General features: G+C 37.1%; 1 protein-coding gene, 1 long non-coding RNA gene and 1 pseudogene across 2 annotated transcripts; 2 read left to right on the top strand and 1 right to left on the bottom strand.

Moving 5' to 3' along the window:
* Positions 1 to 1,204: 1,204 nt before the first annotated feature.
* Positions 1,205 to 4,753, bottom strand: LOC137137587 (low affinity immunoglobulin gamma Fc region receptor III-A-like). Its single transcript, XM_067524048.1, has 10 exons — positions 4,600 to 4,753; positions 4,439 to 4,501; positions 4,004 to 4,264; positions 3,503 to 3,748; positions 3,215 to 3,361; positions 2,939 to 2,980; positions 2,688 to 2,759; positions 2,375 to 2,446; positions 1,656 to 1,729; positions 1,205 to 1,493 (listed from the first exon to the last, which is right to left on the bottom strand). The coding sequence occupies exons 1-9, from the start codon at positions 4,628 to 4,630 to the stop codon at positions 1,698 to 1,700; spliced, it is 966 nt and encodes a 321-aa protein (XP_067380149.1). The 5' UTR covers positions 4,631 to 4,753; the 3' UTR covers positions 1,205 to 1,493; positions 1,656 to 1,697.
* Positions 4,754 to 7,229: 2,476 nt separating this feature from the next.
* Positions 7,230 to 8,261, top strand: LOC137137591 (uncharacterized). The gene is made up of 3 exons (XR_010915757.1): positions 7,230 to 7,451; positions 7,656 to 7,801; positions 7,941 to 8,261. It is a non-coding gene; the product is annotated as an uncharacterized lncRNA (long non-coding RNA).
* Positions 8,262 to 10,044: 1,783 nt separating this feature from the next.
* On the top strand, positions 10,045 to 19,759 carry LOC137137590 (butyrophilin-like protein 2; annotated as a pseudogene).
* Positions 19,760 to 19,815: the final 56 nt, after the last annotated feature.

The raw sequence follows: 19,815 nt of genomic DNA, 5'->3' as shown, positions 1-19,815 counted from the left end.
AATTGTCAGTAAACTTTCCATCCTCTTTAGTTTAGGTGCATTTATTTATCATGCTGTGAATTTGCACTAAATAAATACATTTAAAGTTAAATTGAAAATTCAAAACAACTTAATCTAAGTTATATTTGCAAACAACTTATATTATTTAGTTTTAAACCTTAAGTTCCTGTTCACAATCAAGGCAGTAAACATTTCTGTATGCAATGATCACCTGTTTCCATAGTTCACTCTTCTCATCACCAGCCCTGATTATTTTCACCTGTGCCTCTGTCTATTTAAACCCAGCTCACCCCATTGTTCTCTCCCATATTGTCTCTGTGCATCCTGATAGTGAGCCTTCCAGGTTTTTTTTTTTTTTTTTTTTTTGGTGTGTCTCCTTGTCTGTCTATCTGCCACCTTCCTCCACATTGTCTGCCTTGATAACCACCCACAACTCCCCATAAGTCCCCTGCTTCTTCTCCCTGATCTGAACTGAATAAAATCTATTGTGGCCTGGATTTGGAAAGTTGCACATTTAAAGTTGGGCTGGATCTGACTGTATTACTAAGGACAGTGGATTGAATAATTGTGGATATTATATTTGGTTCATATTTTATTCGGTTTATTCTCTTATCACTCTGTTGTGTCGTGCTCTTCTGTTTTCTACCGGCTACTTGTTATTTATTGTACCTAGCTGCTATCTGGTTCTCCATCTTACCATCTCCTCCCAGTAGAGGTCAGCGTTCATCTATTCTCCACTCTCAAAGTCCCAGATTCCCTTCTGGTTGCTTGAGAGTACTGACCGGGAACTGTTTTCATCTTCTAGCTATCACCTCATCCCTTCAATCTGATTTTGATTACCAATAAAGAATTGTGATTTCATTCATTTCTGTGTTCTGAGCTTTTTTTAGTCCTACTTACTAGTCTTCACATCATGTCTCAAATAAGCTTTCAATTAATTTAAAAGAATTCACTTCTTTGGACATGGTGGTTAAAATAGTCCATAAATCTCTGACATTATCCAGTCGTGTTCACTACTTTGTCTTCCACTAGATTTCTCTCTGATTTCTAACTGCTTTAGATAATAAGACCTAATTTGGTAACGTTAACTTTTGCCTTTTTCAAATGAACCATGTTTTATTTCATTAAAAATGCATTAATAACAATGGAATATTTTCTAAATTCTATAAGAAAAAACAATTTCCACTAAATTGTAGCTGTGAAGTTCAATAGTTTTAAAGATGAAAAAAACAATACTTATTGTAACATCCATGCGTGTGGCTGCATGTAAAAACATCTAAATCATACAAAAGCTAGAAAAGATAAGAACTTGTACAGAAGTTACATTAAATTAGTAAGTTTGTCTGTAGTTTTATCAGGTTTGACATTTACAATTCACAGTACATGAAACCGCAACAAGCACACACACATATTAAGACTTCAGGTCCATCCAATCTCTCTGTACAATAACCACTTATCCTGTTACGGGTCGCAAAGCGGCTGACAGCCTGCATCTGCAATGTCAAATACAGCCACGTTATGGTTTATGAGCGAATCGTGTTTTAATCTCCAAATAACTATTCAAGCACTCTTTTGCTATTCACCTTATTGTTGCACCTTCGCAGAAGACAAGTAAATAAACTTCATTATTAATCCGTATCAACCCTCATTCTTACCTAAATCTTGACTGAAGAATAGACGACATCTTCTCTTAAACATTATGTGGTGCCTGCTCTGGCCAATTGTGGCTCTGTTTGGGAAACAAAGAAACAATATGTATCTAATCCGCACGGTATTCAGCATCAGATTTATTTATTGGTTACATTTAGCCCTTTGGAATTAAAGTAAACCCTTTAGTAACAAGTTTGATCACCTTTTTTATTTAAAGCTGTCTGTCAAATAAAAAAGAAAATTATAAACATGGGAGAATTAAATGTGGCAGCTACATGGTGTGTTCATGGTAAATCTTTTTTTAAGACATTTCCATTTCACTGTGACTCTATGAAACCTCACAACCTCTTGTACTGCATATTGCTAAATAAACGTGCTGAGAGTTCACGTGTTTGAGCCTGTGGTTTGCACATGTGGTTTTTGACGGTTCGTCACAAATGATCGCCTCATAAAAGTAGTACTTGAGAGGAAACAAAATGTTCTACAGATAGACAAATATGTCTTTGTCTGTTTTCTTTTTTTTTTTCTTGTAAAATATGGGTCAAGACAAACCACGTCCACACTAATGTGACACTTAAGAGAAAACTGCCTGCTGGTGAAGATAAAAACGTAATGTCTTTTTTGCAGTTTTACCTTTACATTTTTATTACTTCTAACATGTTATTTTAATTAGGAAACACAAAACGTGAAGTGAAAATTGAAGTAGAAGGAAAAAAAAAATCACCTTTCTTCTTTTCTTTTTTAACAACAGCATATGTCACATTGGCTGGATGAACATCGCTGTCCTCTCTGGAGACTGAACATGAACAAAAAACATGATCTCAGTATATAAAATGTGCTTTTTGTAGCAGTTTTACATAATTACAGTTTTTGCATATGCTGTACATGTTAATCTGTAAAATCATTACAATTTTAATTTACAGTAAAACATTTTAATGAACTATATAATTTTATTAATTATTTGACAAGGGCTTGTGGGTTTGTGTCATATTCTGTGATCCACAATGGCAAGTGATTAACAACTTTACAGAACGTACCTGTCTTTTTCTTTTGTTTTTTGACAACAGCGTATGTCGCATGGTCTGCATCAACTAAGCTGTCACCTCCTGCTGAAATTAAGGCAGAAAACAAGTGATGTTAGTCCTGCTTGCCATGGGTGGAATGTAGGCAAATGTCTGCACCTAACTGTAGGGGGGTGACAAAATGCAGAACTTTGAGTCAACAGACACCAGTTTGTGTCCCAACTGATTTTGTTGGTATTTTAGTCAGTGTTATTTGTGTTTCTTACCTGTATGATGCTTGCATTCTTGCAATCCTGGTGATGATTTGTCTGACAAAAAGCAGAAAAAGAAAAACAACTGAACAGAAATAGAATTCAATGGCTGGTGCTCTGGAAACAACAACGGACAGAAATTTTGAATTGAGACCAGAGGATGGGTAAAAGGAGGGGAACCATTAGTTTAAAGTGTTCATCCAGTAGAAACCAGCAGAGATAAATCTGAATTAAACATGCTTTGCATTGTTCCTCATTCACTGAAGCACGTGATAGTTTTGTGTAGTTTACCGTTGGTTTTTCGCCAGAGAAGAAGTCCCATCACCAACAGCAACAAAGACACCAGTAGAACACTAATAATAATAATCCAGAGCAGGCTCTGAAGTTTTGGAGGGTGATTTTGTGGAGGATTCGTCTTTTTACTGGGGACTGAAAACACTGAAGAAACAATATGGTGCAGGGTTTTAGTCCGTTTGTTTATACACAGCACAGCTTGGGCTTTAAAATTCTTACATTGTAATATGAGTGTGTACATTTTGCTTCTATGAATTCTCACGCCACCTAACACTTGTGTCTTACCTTTGACGGCCAGCCGACTCTCTGATGATTCTCCGGCTCCAGAGATGTTACATTTGTAAAGACCTTCATCTGACACAGAAACATTGCTAATGGTCAACTCTCCTCTATAGCCCGTTTTAACGTGGACGCCATCCTTATAGAACTCGGCGATGCTGCTCGAGGCATTTTTCCTCTTTCTGCAACGCAGAGTCACAGAACTCCCTTCAACCACAGGATGAACAGGACTCTCCAGAACCACAGAACCACCTTAATGTTATGAAGGAGCTGGTTAGAGGCAGTACCTACAGTAGAGGTACATGATGATTTGGACAATGTTGTATACAAATTTATATTATTTTCTTTTAAAAATTGTAACTGTCTGGATGTTTAATGGTCTAGATTTATTTAATTATTTCTTTGCTCTCATGATAAATCTTCTTACTGACATGCAGACGTTTTCAAAAAGCACTAAAGCTTGTAAAAATATTTTCTAACCCCTGAGAAATTCTTTGATAAACCTACCAGTCACAGTGATGTTGACGGCCTCACTTCTTTCTCCCTTTTCATTTTCACACCAGTATTTTCCACTGTGCCTGAAAAAGGCAGGTTTAATGGTGAAGGCTGATGTTAAAGTGTTCCAGTGAGAATAAGTTGTTGGAATTGTTCCCGTTAACGTCCTCATCACTTTCCATTCAGTGTCATCAGTCTTGTTACAATATATGGAGACAGAGTCATATTCAAAAAACTGGAGCTTGTCTGGAACAACGCGAGGAAAAGTGACATCTGACACAGACAGAGAAACTAAATGATTAAAAAATCGATATAAATTGTTTTTGTTATCATGTGACTAAAAAGTTCTATTGTAAAAGTCTGAACCACGATTATAATAATAATGTTCATTTAGCCATTTAATATTTCTCTCTTTGTTTTAACTTAAGAGCAAAGTAAATACACTACCTGCTTTTTGAGTAAAAGAAACGTGATCAGCTTGTGCACTGAGCAGCAGCAACACATTCATCACTGAAAATACAAGAAAACTATGTCAAGCAAAGAGCGCAGACATTTCTGCAGACTAAAAACATGAATCATAAGAAAGGAGTGACAGACTCAGTACTCACAGGGCCTAATGCAGAAAACAGTAACCTCCATGCTGTCCTACTGATGAATATCTGAGCATCAGAGTGACGCTAACTGTGTAATATAGGTCCTTCACTTCCTGTTCAGCCTTTTTCATGTGACTTCATCAACTACAGGTTTGTATAGTAGATCTACATGTACGCGCCAGAGTTGCTATAGTGAAAGAAATATTTTTGAGCTACAGAAAAGTATTAGCTGTGGTTCTCAGACGTTATTGGTCACTATGGTAAAATTGACTTAAATGTAGTTGTGCTTGAAGTACAAAATGTGGCAAAGTAAAAAGGAAGTAACTGTAAAAAGAACTGAAAATGTTTGTGTGTGTACAGCTTCTGTTCACACACCATAGTGACATTACAATGCTACTCTGTACAAAAACTGACATCATGTTACCTGTGGGTCTATTAGCTTTTCTTTATCATGCTCAGTATTAGAATCAATTGCAAATTTGTTACGAGAGGCCACTCTATTGTACATAGCTGTACTCCACCAATCATACTAAACCTTTTCTCACACTCCTATCAGTATGGGGAGGTGGGGCTAGAATTCTTATCACTGACACTTGTAAGTTTCCACCTCTAAACAACCTCTCATCAACAGTCTCCTACCCTACCATTAGGATAGGTTAAGCCCTGGCTCACTGACTGGATCCATGATCCAAGCGCCATGCTTGTGGCACAAATCCAAGAGTCAGCTTCTGCTGAATATCAGAGTCTGCTTGAGTCATTTTCTCACAGTGTCAAAAGGAAAAAAACTGAATACTGTCAACACAAACTTAAGAGCACCACTGAAACCAGGAAGCTGTTCTCCACTTTCAAATCCCACCTCCACCTCCTCCATTCTCTCTCACTGCCAATAACTTTGCCAGCTTCTTTACTAATAAGGTGGCAGCCATCAGCTCACAGTTCTCTCCTCTAGACTGACATCCTGCTAACTTTATCTAACAGTGCATCACTCTCCTCATTTTCCACTCTGACTGAGGATGATGCCTCCACCTTCCTCTACTCTGACCCTAATCTACTCCCTCCTACCACCTGTTCCCTGGATCCCAACAACTCCACTCTCCTTCCAGCAGCTGCAACCATGCTAATTCCAGCCATTACACATATCATTAGTACATGTCTCACAGCAAGACCTTTGCCCACTTCATTTAAACAGGCCCAGATTAAACCACTGCTTAAGAAGCCTTCTCTTAAACCCTCACTTGTACAGAGTTACAGACACATCTTCCATTTCTGCCCAAGACCCTTGAACGAGCAGTATTCAGTCACTCTGGATCCAAGTCTGTGAACCACCAGATCGTCCTGTCTGCACTTTCTGACTTGAGCATCTCGGGAACAGCTCTACCCTGGTACTTATATATACAAATCTTGACAAACAATAGTATCGTGTTTGGGACATGTTTATAACTCTCAAGCCTCTCTACGGGTGTGCCGCAGGGCTCAGTCTTGATCCTCTTTCTTTTCTACCTATCCTACATCCCTGGGTTCTATCTACACAGCTCTTCCTATCTTTTCCACCAGATGACTCCACTGTCTCATCATGCATTTCTGCCTGTCTCTCTGACATATCTGCTTGGATGAGACTCTGGGACAAAGGGCTTTAATTCCACCTTCCCCCTGGTGAGCATCCCGGAGGAGCTACTCGGAAACACAGTACCTTCCTGGATTACAGGTACAGGCAGAAAGAGGCACAGGTGGTGGCGGGAGAGGAAACAAAACAAGGGCAAGCGAGCCAGCGTACATGCCAGGGTACAGAACCCGCCGGACAAACGAGCTCTATACAGCCTCTACCCTACCAAGCTAAACTTCATAGCACTACACACACACTGCAGAATGCTCACACAGACAATGTGTTTGTAATGGCAGGGGACTTTAGTCATACCAACTTTAAGACTTCCAAAATTCCAACAAATCATAATCATAATAATAATTACTTTAATCTAACAAAGGGCTACATAGTAATCACAGAGATTTAAACAGTTATGCCTCATCAGTGCTGAACTACATCGGTTTTTGCATAGGCGATACACTGCTTTGATTAGTCTGCTGAGGGACAGTATTCAACAGTTAGGACCAAACTGAGGAAAGGCATCAAAGATGCAAAGCACTGCTTAGGGAAGTGCATCGAGGAGCACTTCAACACCTCAAACTCCCGATGCATGTGGCAGGGCATCGGGACCAAGAAAGCATGACTCCCACAACAACTGCTGGTGAACTTCTACAGGTCAGTCATTGAGTCTGTCATCATTTACATGAATCACAGTATGGTACTATCACTGAATCCTTTACTCAGTGCAATATTTAATACACCTGTAGTAGGTGGACAATAGTATTTGCAAGTTGTAAATTTTTATTTCTTTTATCTTTTATCTCCTAAGTCTGAAGAAATTAAATTTGTTAAACCCTTGTATTAGTGGTGCTCTTGAAGGATCAGTTTTGGAAGCAAAATGTAGTTACAGCTAAACGTATTAAACTCAAACACTGCTATTAGTAAGCAGATGGGTTTAATTAATAACTGAGCTGAGTGTCGTTGGCTGATATTATCTGGTCTGCACACCTTTAAGTATTTGTGTGCTGGTACAAACAAAAAAGAAAGATATTTCTCCTTTATAACAGTTTGTGGACTATGCTTGCAAAATGTGATTACTGAATGAGATTTAACTGAAACACAGCACAGATTTGCATCATAATTCAGCAGATAGAAAACAAAGTGAGCAGAGCTAATTGTGTTACAGACAACCAGGGTGAAAGTACAAATGACTTTATTTGAGGACTTTGGCTCCGCAACTTTCTATATGGAGTTGAGAGGTAAGACAGGCTGACACACACAACAGGTATGTGAGGTTTTACAAGATTTAGCCTTTTTTTTTTTTTTTTGTTTGTATGTTTTTATTCTAAAATTTTGATAATACAACACAGCAAAAACTGAAGGAAAGATTTTCGGTGTCACCTATTTGACTAACATGTGACTTAAGCTCTCAAGAAGGATTATTTCTCTAAAATTGTTGACGGAAATTATTTCTCCGCCTCACTTTTAGTTGCTGACTGCTCACCAGCTTTATATAGTCACTAATGGATGTGTTCAAATCAACTTTTCCTGTCCCCACTGCTGTGGTTGCTGCTGTCTGCTTTTTAACACTTGTTGTTGGATTTGTAGCTGTCTTTGCTCTGTATAAATGGAGAAGTAAGTCAAATCATATAAATTGAAAGAGTTATGATTATATATTATATGAATATTTCATTTTAATATTCCAAATAGTTTGGTTGCATTTTAAACATTTTTGAGCCTTTGTCATAATGTGTTTTTTTCTCTCTATAAAAAGGGGTAAAGAAAGAAACAGAAGAGATGCCTTTTCAACTGAAGAAACAGAAGACTGAACTAGAAACTCACAGAGATGAGCTCAAAAGGCTGATTAACACCATCGGAGTAAAAATAGAAGATAACAGACAGAAGCTTCAGTTACTAGAAGAAGAAATAGCCAAGAATGACAATGCAGCAGAACAGCAAATCTTGTTGATAAGAAAAGAAGGTCTCTTAAAGTTCAATAACATACTGGAAGAGACAAAGAAAAATTATGACATGCAGCGACTGCACACAGAGGAAATGTTGGAGTATTTAGAATGTAGGTAGATATTTTTCAGAGATTGTGTGTCACTAGTTATACATGTAATGATTCTCTGTTGGCTTTCTAATAAAAATGTATCTTTTTTAAGTAAACATTAAATTTGCTGTGAAGAAACAAGTCAATGTCTTTGTTACAGTGATCAGTCGGGAAAAATGCGGAAACTATATATTATAACAGTGAAATTCATTAAACTAAAAACATTATTCTGAACCCAGAACCTCATATCATTGTAACATGGTTTTACAGTGGTTTTACAAAATTTTACAGTGTCCAGTATTGTCTGTCTGGCTATTTCTGACTATGCCCTGTCAACTTACTTTTGGGCTCAGCTCTTCAATCAAGCCATGATGTTAAGTCCGTGGGATTTTTGATAGCGTTTCTGCAAATTCTAGGTAGTGGCTCCAGTGCATCACATTCCATGCCTGCAGGAAAAACTAAATCCTGACCACAGTAAATTGTAAATCTTTTTAAATGTTTCCATGCAATACTACATATTCACAAACATTTTTAGCAATAATTTCCTGACATGTATATTGTGTTTAGAAAGAAATCAGTGATTTTGCCTTACACAGACTTTAAAGAGGCCATAACATACATAATTATGATTTAAATTTCATTATTGAAATATTTTTTAAATATAATAATATATAATAATATAATATTAAATATTATTTTTCAACAAATAATTTTCATTCTCAATGACAATGACCAGAATATAGGCACAAATTAACTACAGTCACAATACAGAAACAAATGATAACTTGCTCATATGGTATAAAATAATTAACTTTATTGTTACTTTTTAAAGTGTTTTAATGCTGTGGTACTACTGTTTCGACTCCCACCCCCAATTTGAATCGAAACTTATTTAAATGTGATGCCTGAATTGACAAAACACTCATTTGCTGAACTACTGAACACAGACCTTTATAACACATTAAAAAAGAGACACTTTTAATGACATGAAAATATATATTAATCAAATAATTTAAGTGAAACCGAGACCATTTTCATATTTTGAAAAATGTAATTTAGACATATGCAAAGACTGGAAAAGAAATATAGAAAATATAGAAAATACATGTATTGCCCTCATAGTTGCTATTTGTTTCTTCAGTTTGGAGGCAACAGCTCTTAAGTTTAGAAACATTTTAATTATGAGAGATTTTAGAGTTTCTGAAAATTCTAAAACTTCTGAAACTTTCAGAGTTTAGCATAAGTTACAAAAGTCACCATAAAGAAAGGTCAACTCAATAGCAAAATGCCACCATGTCTTCCTAAAAAGGGCTAGTGACATATTAGCTATTACATATTACCTCTGTCCAATTTTTCTGTTCTTGAAAACAAAACTAAACCACAATAATATTAGCTTTAACTACTGCAAACATGGTCTTAAATACAGACATAGTAAAAGTACACACCCTGAGGCCGAACACAACGTGTTATTCAGTCTCTGAACTGTACAATAATTATTTTATGATTCCAAAGTCTACAAATCACATTCATTTGCACAGTCAAAGCTGTGGTTGCTTCTTTTTATATGATTCCATGATGCACAACTCCCAGCAACAGAAGCAAGATGTGACATTGTTAAAAAACAGTGATTGCTTTCTATCTTAAAGTATTCCACTTACACTAACCAAGCATTTATTCACTACTGTGGCTACCTAGTGCTCAATATTTGGGAGTGGCAGAGGTCAGAAAGAGAGGGCTGCTGTCATCTGGGCTATATGAAGTTTGTGGTACCATCTTGTCTAATCAGGCGGCAGCACTTAAATCAAATGGGACAATCCATGGACATGACCTGTGGCCGATCTCTCAGACACACACCGATACACACACCCGCATAAACACACACACACAAAACACACAAGGAGGAGGAGAGAGACTAAACAATCCTGAACAATAACACTACAAATAATGATCCAGGACATAAGAAGAAGGAAGAAAATGTGATAGACATATTCTCTAAATTGATGGACCATAAAAAGGAACTAAATGACCACAAAGATCACCGGAATTTGCTTCTTGCACAAATGGAAACAAAGAGACACATTTTTTAATATATGTATATTTGAAAGCAGCAAGCAGGAAAGGAAGAAATGCATTATCTCATCTTATCTGGTTACAGAAGACAGGGGTCAAAGTACAAATTATTTTATTTGAGGACGTTGACAGTGAAACGTACTTCACTATGGTGAGACAACATTTGACAACAGACAACAGGTATGTGGCTTTTTTTCTTGAAATCAAAATCATAAATCCTTCATAAATTAATAATAGTGATATACTGTTTTTTTATCCATATACTGTATTAATGGGTAGAGTTTTGCTCTTTGGACATAAAACAGTACAATAAAAGTGTCATGAGGTTGTAACACTCATTGAAATGAAACCAACTTTACCTTAAAATGCATTAACAATGCTGTAGTCAAACAAACTGGACATGGGAGTACAGGATCGCGTTTTACGGCAAAAACCGAAATTGGATATTTTGCTACAAGATTGGATTTTCCAGGAAAACGTAAACACATTTGCAGTTTAGTTGCATAGGAACGTAATTTTTAGGAGGCAGGGTTGATTTTAAATCAATTAAATTTGAGCATTTGGGATGAGTCATAATTCTCTATTTTGTTTTTCTGTTTAATTTTCTCTCAATTCAAACTAAATTAGACAACACTACTGGTCAGACTGAATTTGTTTTGCTTTAGCTTTATTGTCTGCTGCACCATGTTTTACAGTTTTTCTTTTTCATTCCTTCTTCCCCAAGAACTCAATGATGGTTCAAATGAAAGATGTCCCGGCATCTCTGCTGAATGTCTTCAGTGTATTATTTTTCCATTTAAATTCGGGCACAATTCACTTGGCACACTTCTGTGAAGGTAACCTATATACAAATAAAATACTAGCAAATACTAATTTTTGATTTGTGTTTCCCTTGGTAAGGTTATGGGATGGATTGGTTAGTTTATACACAGCCTGTTTGTGAGTCCTGTTTCTTCTTCTCAGCACAGTCTCAAGTGATTGGTCCCTCTCAGCCAATAGTGGCATCGGTTGGCGATGACATCATTTTGCCCTGCCGTTTGGAACCTGCCAAGAGTGCTGGTGGCATGACAGTGGAGTGGTCAAGACTTGACCTGAACCCCAGGTTTGTCCATGTCTGGCATGAGGGTCAGGACTTGCTGAATGATCAGTACCCAACTTACAGAGGAAGAACATCACTGTCCATCGACAAACTAAAGCTCGGAGACATTTCACTAAAGCTCTCGAATGTGAAACTGACTGACAAAGGGAGATACAGATGCTTATTTCCAGACCTGGATGCCAAGTCTTTCGTTGACCTTGCTATTAGTAAGTGGGTAATTACTGATACATTACGTTGTGATTTACAATCTACATTTGCCACATTTGCCAAAATCATCATAATACTCATGGTGTCATGACTGATATACAAAGAAACATTTGACTCTCAGATGTCTCCTTTTACTCATGTTTAGGTTCTACCTCCTCACCAGTCATAGCTGGGATTGACACAAATGGTGGAAATATGGTGTTACAGTGTGAGTCTAAAGGCTGGTATCCAGAGCCTGAGGTGTTGTGGTTGGACGGTGAGGGAAACGTCCTCTCTGCTGGACCTACAGAGACAGTCAGAGGTCCTGATGACCTCTATACTGTCAGCAGCAGAGTCACTGTGGACAAGAGCAACAACATCACCTGCAGAGTCCAACAGAACATCATCAACCAGAGCAGAGAGACACACATACATGTTTCAGGTTAAATCACTTTATTGTGAAAGCATTGATTCAAAAACATCAATGTTATTCTTGTATAAATAAGGTGGTGTTTTATCATTTCAGGTGATTTCCTCATGTTCCAGTCTCATTCTTCTGTCCCGGTCACCATTAGTGTGTTAGTAGCTTTGCTGTGTATTATGGCAGCTATTGGCTTCGTTCTCTGGAAAAGGAAAAAAAGCAAAAAACTCCGTAAGTGATATAAAATAAACCTCCTCATCATTAGTTGTCCAAGATTTTCTAAGTTTCTTCAATTATAAAATCCATGATATAAGATCTAAAACAATGTGAGCATGAGAAACCTCTAGATGGTTCAGGACACCACAGCTAGGATTCAAGAACTAGAACGTTCAATAACATTACACGTATTCTTGCATCACTCCGCTGGCTTCCTACAAAGGTCAGATCTGATTTGACTCACAACATTTAAATGGCATTGCATCAAAGTATCTACTGTATCTACTGTATCAGAGTAAATTCCTTTGTTCCATCTAGAGTCCTCCGCTCTCATTCATCAGGACAATTATGTATCTCTAGCGTTAAGAAGAGGTCAGCTTTTTCATATCCTGCTCCATTCCAGAGCCTATTAAATTGTATAATCAATACAGTTTCTTTTAAAAATAAATATAGATTCAAAATGTTATATTTGATCACGTCTCTGTTTTCACACAGCAAACACGCTGCATGTTGAGGAGGGACATGAACAGAGAGTGGGAGAGACAAACCCCCCAACTTTGAAAAATACCACAGAAAGTAAACCTCTGGTGAAAGAAGGAAAACAAATGAGACATGTGGAGGAAATGAAGAAAATTGGCCTTCTAAACCAGAGAATGGACAGGCTTGATGTTGAGTTAAAGAAGAAGGAGGAAGAACTGAAACATGTAGAAAAGATGAATGATTCACTTTTGCAGCAGAAAGAGGAAGTGAGGAACCTGATCCAACAGACCACTGAAATAAAGAATATAGAGACGATAATGGAGGACTCTGAAAAACAGGCTGATTCTCTACAAGCATCAATAGATCATAAGGCTATAGATAAGGCTCAGGGATACTTAAAACTAAAGACAATAATGACAGATGGCAACTGGAAAGTGAAGGAAGTCATACGGGAACAACAGTCACTGCAACTGAACGCACAGAAACTCCAGCAGACAACAGAGGCTGTGATACAGAGAATGACTGAATGGAAGAAGGAAATGGAGACTCACATGGAGCAAAGCAGAAAAGAGCTGGAGGAGACACGGAGACAGATGGAGGAGAGCAACAGGAAGAGCGACTAGATAACAGATCAGACATTCACTTTTTTATACCTAACTATTACTGTGACCAGCAGGAATATGGATCAGTCAAGTTGAGGGTAGTTCTCAGGTTTTAGACAAGTCACACAGATCTGATGTTTCATTTAACTAATGCATCACACTCATGTGAGTTAAACACACACACACACACACACACACACACACACAAACCCTCAGACTGTTCTGTCCTGACACGTTTTCATACAAGAATCTTCTTCATGTTCACGCTGTTGCATTTTTGTTGTACATCTAATAGTAGATATTTGTATAGAAAATGGCATCAGTCATTTTAGCAAATGCCCTGCAATCATGTTTATGTCCAGGTGACGCTGCCCTCTGGTGGATGCACTAATTATGTGAGGGGCAAAGAAGAAGGTCCGGTGCTGTACAGCCACACAGTGCAGAATGTGGGTTTTAACTGTGCAGATGCTGCTGTTAACGTTCTGTTTCTAACCAGTTTTGCATCACAACTGAAACGTTTCACTACTCATGTAGATGTTGCTGTTGTGACGAGTTGCTTTACTTACAATGCAGTGTGTGCATCCATTTGAAATAAACTTTATTAATATTTCTGTCTGTCCGGAACTTGTTGTTGTTTTAAATACATTTAAAGGGCGACTTCGCCAATTTTTAGTTTGCTTTGTATGTTTTTAGTTTAGGTTGTAAATGTACATGAAAGCTTCCAGCTGAAAAAACTCCTCCAGGCGACATCACTCGGAGGAGTTTTGTCTGAGGTTTGTCTGTTCTCCTCTTGAAAACACAGAGTGAAAACAGTTGCATTGCTTATTTGTTTAGATACAAATGCAGGTCAAACTCACTTCTTGCCCAGTTTGCTGGCATTGGCTCCACCCACCGTGTCATCATGTCAAATCAGAATATCAGTTCTTAAAGTGAAGCCTTCCTTCCTATTGGTAGACTGCTGAAACTCAGTTGATGATTAATCATTAACCATCAACCATTGATCAAAGGTGAGTCAAGACGGAACTACTGTAACTGCTTTCTCTCAAGGTAAGTTGATCCAGATTTATATACATATATATAGTTTTCATATCCATAAATAACCAAAGGTGAGTCAAGACAGAAGTAGTGCAACTGCTTTCTTTTGAGGTAAGCTGATCCATTTTTAACTGCCTCTGCTATATCCTCAACCATTTCTATTGCTGCATAAGTTGTAGTTCTATTTTTTTCTAAAATCATACAGATAATCACTCATAAATGTATTTTTATCAATGACAAATCCAATTAATCCAATCAATCCAATTGTTTAGCAAACTGTCTCTAATATATATATTTTTTAATTAAGCAAGTAGGGGTACAGGTCTATAATTATCCATATAACATTTCTCTACATTAAATATTGGTATTATCTTTGCTGTTTCATACCATCTGGGAAACACCACATTTAAAAGATTGGTTGCTTATAAGTCATAAATAACCAGTAAATTCTAATTTGTAGTTTCTATTATAAATTATATGGTTAATTACTTTCCAAGTTCTTTTAATATTATTTTTAGTGTCCACTAGTATTTAATCGTATTTCCTTCTTTCAATTCTAATAATCGAATTCATTTTATTTTTATACTGTTTATATTTGTCTTCACTTTCACTTTCACTTCTCAGTTGTAAATATTTCTTATGAAGTGATTTTATTTCTTTTTGTCCGTGCTTTTTGACTTATGTTGGTTCCATTTCAACAAATGAATATTAAAGTCTCAACAAACAAAACATACTTCTTACCCCATATTTCTCTTAAAATATTGGCTAAGGTATTTATAAAATGATCTATACATGAACCAGGTCTTTTATGTAAAAAATTGCCTTCTGTTTCTTCAAATGGAAAAAGTATCATCTATCAAAAAAGAAAATAGTTATCTGTCATGAAAACGGATAAAAGCAACGGTGCGTTGCCATGATGGATGACAACTTAACTGCAAACCCAAATATTTTTACAGTACATTTTGTGTTTTTACTTTGTAGATGAAAACCTAAACTCTATATTGATATTGATATTTAACCGATACTTAAAAAAACTAAAGTTTCAATTTGAAAAGAAATTAAACTGAATGTGTTTAAATCACTTTGGTTCACAGAGAAAAATGTATTGGGTGAGCTGCTATGGAGTTTGGCTGTTTATCTTCTACAGATTTCCAGTTGCCACAGGTAAACTGGCATAATATCCATCAACCCATTTATCTACATACCATTTACTTAATCATTTACATACTAAAGTGTATGAACTAGATTGTAATTTTAATGTATGGCTGTAGATACAGTAATAAAAGCAGAACACACTTTTGTCTTACTAAGTGTGCTGACTGAAAAGACTTTTTATTTCACTTTACAGGCCAGTCAAACCTGATATGTTCATCTGAACCTGTCGTAGCCCTGGCTGGAGACGATGTTATTCTACCGTGTCGTATTGAACCTCCCATCAGTACTAGTTCAAAGACAGTGGAGTGGTCCAGACCTGGTCTGGACCCAGAGTACATCCATGTTCAACAGGAAGGACGGCTGGTATATCAGAGCCAAAACCCTTTGTACGCTTACCGCACAGCTCTGTTTGGGGATCAGTTGATGAATGGAACGTCTCCCTAAAGATTTTCAGTGTGAAAATCTCTGATGCAGGGAGATATAAATGCTTCCTACCATGGTTATGGAAAGAATCTTTCATCCAACTCAATGTTGGTAAGTCAGATGTTGTATGTCTGGGAAGATTGAATGGTGAACAGTGTCACAACACTGCGTGCATATTAATTTCCTGATTTATTTTTTTTATTATTAGTTGCTGTCTCCTTGCCTGTTATTAGTTTAGCAGGACTTGATGAATCCACCAGCGGAGTGTTGTTACAGTGTGAGTCTAAAGGCTGGTATCCAGAGCCTGAGGTGTTGTGGCTGGACGTTGAGGGAAACGTCCTCTCTGCTGGACCTACAGAGACAGTCAGAGGTCCTGATGACCTCTATACCGTCAGCAGCAGAGTCACTGTGGACAAGAGACATGGAAACACATTCACCTGTAGAGTCCAACAACAGAGACTTAAACAAACCAAAGTTACAGAGATCCATGTTCCAGGTAGAAATGGTTACTGTAATTCATTGAAACAGGTTCAGGTTTTTCAGCTGATAAAGTCTCACACAATTGTGGTTTGTCTTTTCAGATGATTTCTTTATGGTTCCAGCTAGTTGCGCTGCCTATGTTGGTATTACTGCTGTGGTTTGTCTTCTGTTAATTGTTCTTTTTTCGTTTTCTCTGTGGCAATGGAGACAAAACAAAAACAGTAAGTCAGAACATCTTTAATAGGAAATTTAAGTATGACATCTCATCGTACTTTAATAAAGTTTTATTCTAAAAAATACAAGTAGTTTGATACAATACTATATACTATAATTTTATTTTTATTTTCAAACAGGGACTGAAGTGACACAAGACCCCCAAACTAAAAAAGAGAACACATCTAAAAACAAATCTGATAAAGAAAAAGAGCCACTTATGGAGTCTCAGACAAAGCCAAATAATATTTCAAACAAGGCATCAAAAGAAAGCAAGACCACATATGTAAGTACACTATATTGTTTATGGTCAGGTTTTTAAGTTGGACTTGTACTAAAACGTTAACAAAAGGGTAACATCTGCACAGAAACTGTCAAGCCACAGACCTGAGTTTGATTCCAGAGTCCTGTGTCTGGTTTGGTTCAGGCAAGAAAAACCACTTTTTTTATGGTTAGAGAACAATCGTGGATGTGTTTAAAAGCAATAAAACTCGTTGTGTGTGAAGTGACTGTAACATTTTTGTCTATATGACCCTAAAACCATAACATGCTTCAATAAAACTATGATCACACAAACTAGATATTTTACTGCAGGAAGTTTCACAAGTTATCCCACAATATTTATCTTACAGGTCCACATATTCTCATTATGTTGATAGAAAATGTAATGTTATTGTTTGTAGTTTGGTTGCTTAGGAACACAATTTTTAGCAGAATACCAGATATGCAGTATTTATTTCTTTTTTATCTTAAGGCCACAATAAACATGTAAAGAAAAGCACATTTAAAGTCTCCATGGTAAGAACTCAGAAACACCATAATCGAGAGGCAAATTAGGCTAAATTCAAACCGATAATCCTTTGACTCTGTGCTGCCTTCAGGCCAGTTTGGCATCTGTTAATCTCTATTTTCCTCATCCAGTTGATTTTCACTACTAAACCTACCCACACTTGATACTGTGGTCACAGTAGGTAACTGTGTTTTGCCTGTGCCTCCTCCATCAGACATCCAGCTCCGACGACCAGGACTTACCAACCAATAGCCGTGTCATTGTGGATGAGATTGACCCCAATGGAAAATATATTCGTCTCAGAAACACCTTCAATGAGGTAATGTTGTTGTGTTAAGTGCCACTGCTGCCTCTGGGGGTGCAGCATTGCATTTGTTACATATTTTTAGAAAACTAGTCTGAATTCCCCTTTTAAATGTAGCACTGACATCAACAAGAAGCTTCTTTAGTGATTATTTGATTACATGACTCACTTTTCTTCTTTTAGAATCAGACCCTTGGTAACTGGAAATTAGACTTAGAGATCAACAAGAAAAGTAACATCTACAAGTTTTCTCCAGGCTTCATCCTTAACGCTGAAGAGATGGTCACGGTACGTTTCATGTGTTTTTTACTGTACAGTTTCTCTGTTTATTAATGCTTGAATAGCACTCCACTGATTTATTATTGCACATCCTGGAAGCTGGGGAGTAACATAAGGCAGATTTGAAAAACAGTAGTTTTCTAGTATGAGCGAGGCTCCAAAATGCAGTATGTCATATACAGTTGCACAGGGAAACGTTTTCTCCCCTTTTGGTTTTTTCACTTTTTTATACTACTAGTTCAACATAAAACAAAGGCAGCACAATACATCAATGGCCTTCAAGCCTCTTCGGATGCTGTTTGATGGACAGATAAGTGAAAAGCGAAACTGTGGTCAGGGCCACCGATTGGTTTATGGTGCAGTTAGAGTCAGATCAGGGTAAACTGAGCTATAAATCATTATAGGCTCACTGCCGCTGCCTGTAACCTTAAGAGTAATATCACATTCTTTCAGCTGATTTACCTCAATAACTCAGGTGCAAATATAAAAACATTGTTACAGCATAACCACATTTACAGCTCCACAGAGAATCTAAACTAATTGTACCTGTACAGATTTGGGCTTCAGATGCTGGTCACAAGCCCGAACCTCCAGGAGATCTAGTGTGGGAAAACCAGAAGTCATGGAGCACTAAAGAAACCTTGAAAGCCACACTCAAAAGCCCCATGGGAGAGGTCTGACATCATGTCGCATATTTACAATATTTTCACCTTTTTATTAATGTCATATTTGTATTGCTTCTAAATACAAGAGTCTTTTTCAAATTTTTCTTCATTGTTTTTTTTTTTTTCTGAATCACCAACAGACAATGCACGTGAAGACAGTCGACCATCCGTGATGCTGGGAAGTCATGCTGATTTATTGACCTTATTCTGCGCTGTAAAATCTGCATCAGCGAACAGCGAAGCACAAATGGCTTCATTTAAAGTTCTATTCAGACTTTCCCAGTTCAAAACAAACCACACACGATCACTGAGCAGCTGATGTCAGTCATGGAAATTATGGGATATTAACTGTGAGGTATAGTTGATTGATCGATATGTGATATGTAATCAATTGTGTAATTGTGAAAGAAGTGTGCTCATATCTTTATGTGACAGAGAGCATGACACAGGCAATGATTCAATTTACTAATTTACTAATGAGCAGGATGGGAGATTGGAATGATGACAAGGGAAATGTATTAATTTATCAGCTTTTTTTCTTACAAATACCTGTTTGTACAGGAGATAACTTTGTGTATTGTGTTATGTTTTGTGTGTGTGTGTGTGTGTGTAGTATAAACTTTGCTGTGGACAAACTTTTGTCTATTTATTGCAAGATTTTAATAAAGGGTTTTTAGGCATCCTGACCCAAACATTTTTTTTTTAAATCACAGGATACAGTCACAAGAAATGTCAGTGAGACAGAGGTGGGAGCAAACTAAACAGAACAAAAACAGAACAAAGCATATCAACCCCCATGAGAACGGATCCTTTTTTAATCTGCAATCTTTATTTAAAGTCGCCATAACAGTTTTGATGTGAGCTTTACAGCTTTGTAGAACATAAATTGGTTGTGCAAAACCTTTATTATAATTGTGTTTTGATTGTATATCTAGTAGCTTTGAGACACGACACCAGTCTTCCCAGCAAATGCTGCCAAATTAAGTTTACATTTAGTTTACGGTGTCGTCTACTCATTATGTCAGGAGCAAAGGAGAAAATCAGACGCCTGTCACTGGAACCAGAGAAAGAAATGAGCATTTTCAAAAAGAAACAATCAGTGCAGTAGGTTTAAAATCTGAACTTTCTTTGAAAAGCTTAATATGCCTAAAACACCCGATTTCCTTTATATACAAAAC

Source organism: Channa argus, chromosome 12 (genome assembly GCF_033026475.1).
Source record: "Channa argus isolate prfri chromosome 12, Channa argus male v1.0, whole genome shotgun sequence".
Classification (NCBI taxonomy): domain Eukaryota; kingdom Metazoa; phylum Chordata; class Actinopteri; order Anabantiformes; family Channidae; genus Channa; species Channa argus.
Note: the sequence above shows the minus strand (reverse complement) of the source record. Positions and strands in the feature narration are given on the sequence as shown.

What these genes read in the sequence shown, in the direction of transcription:
- LOC137137587 (XM_067524048.1), bottom strand. Translation starts at nt 4,630, where the DNA reads ATGGAGGTTACTGTTTTCTGCATTAGGCCCT. An exon ending in TGTTTTCTGCATTAGGCCCT is followed by an intron (nt 4,502 to 4,599) that starts GTGAGTACTGAG and finishes TTGTATTTTCAG; the next exon opens with TGATGAATGTGTTGCTGCTG. An exon ending in AGAATGCAAGCATCATACAG is followed by an intron (nt 2,760 to 2,938) that starts GTAAGAAACACA and finishes CCTTAATTTCAG; the next exon opens with CAGGAGGTGACAGCTTAGTT.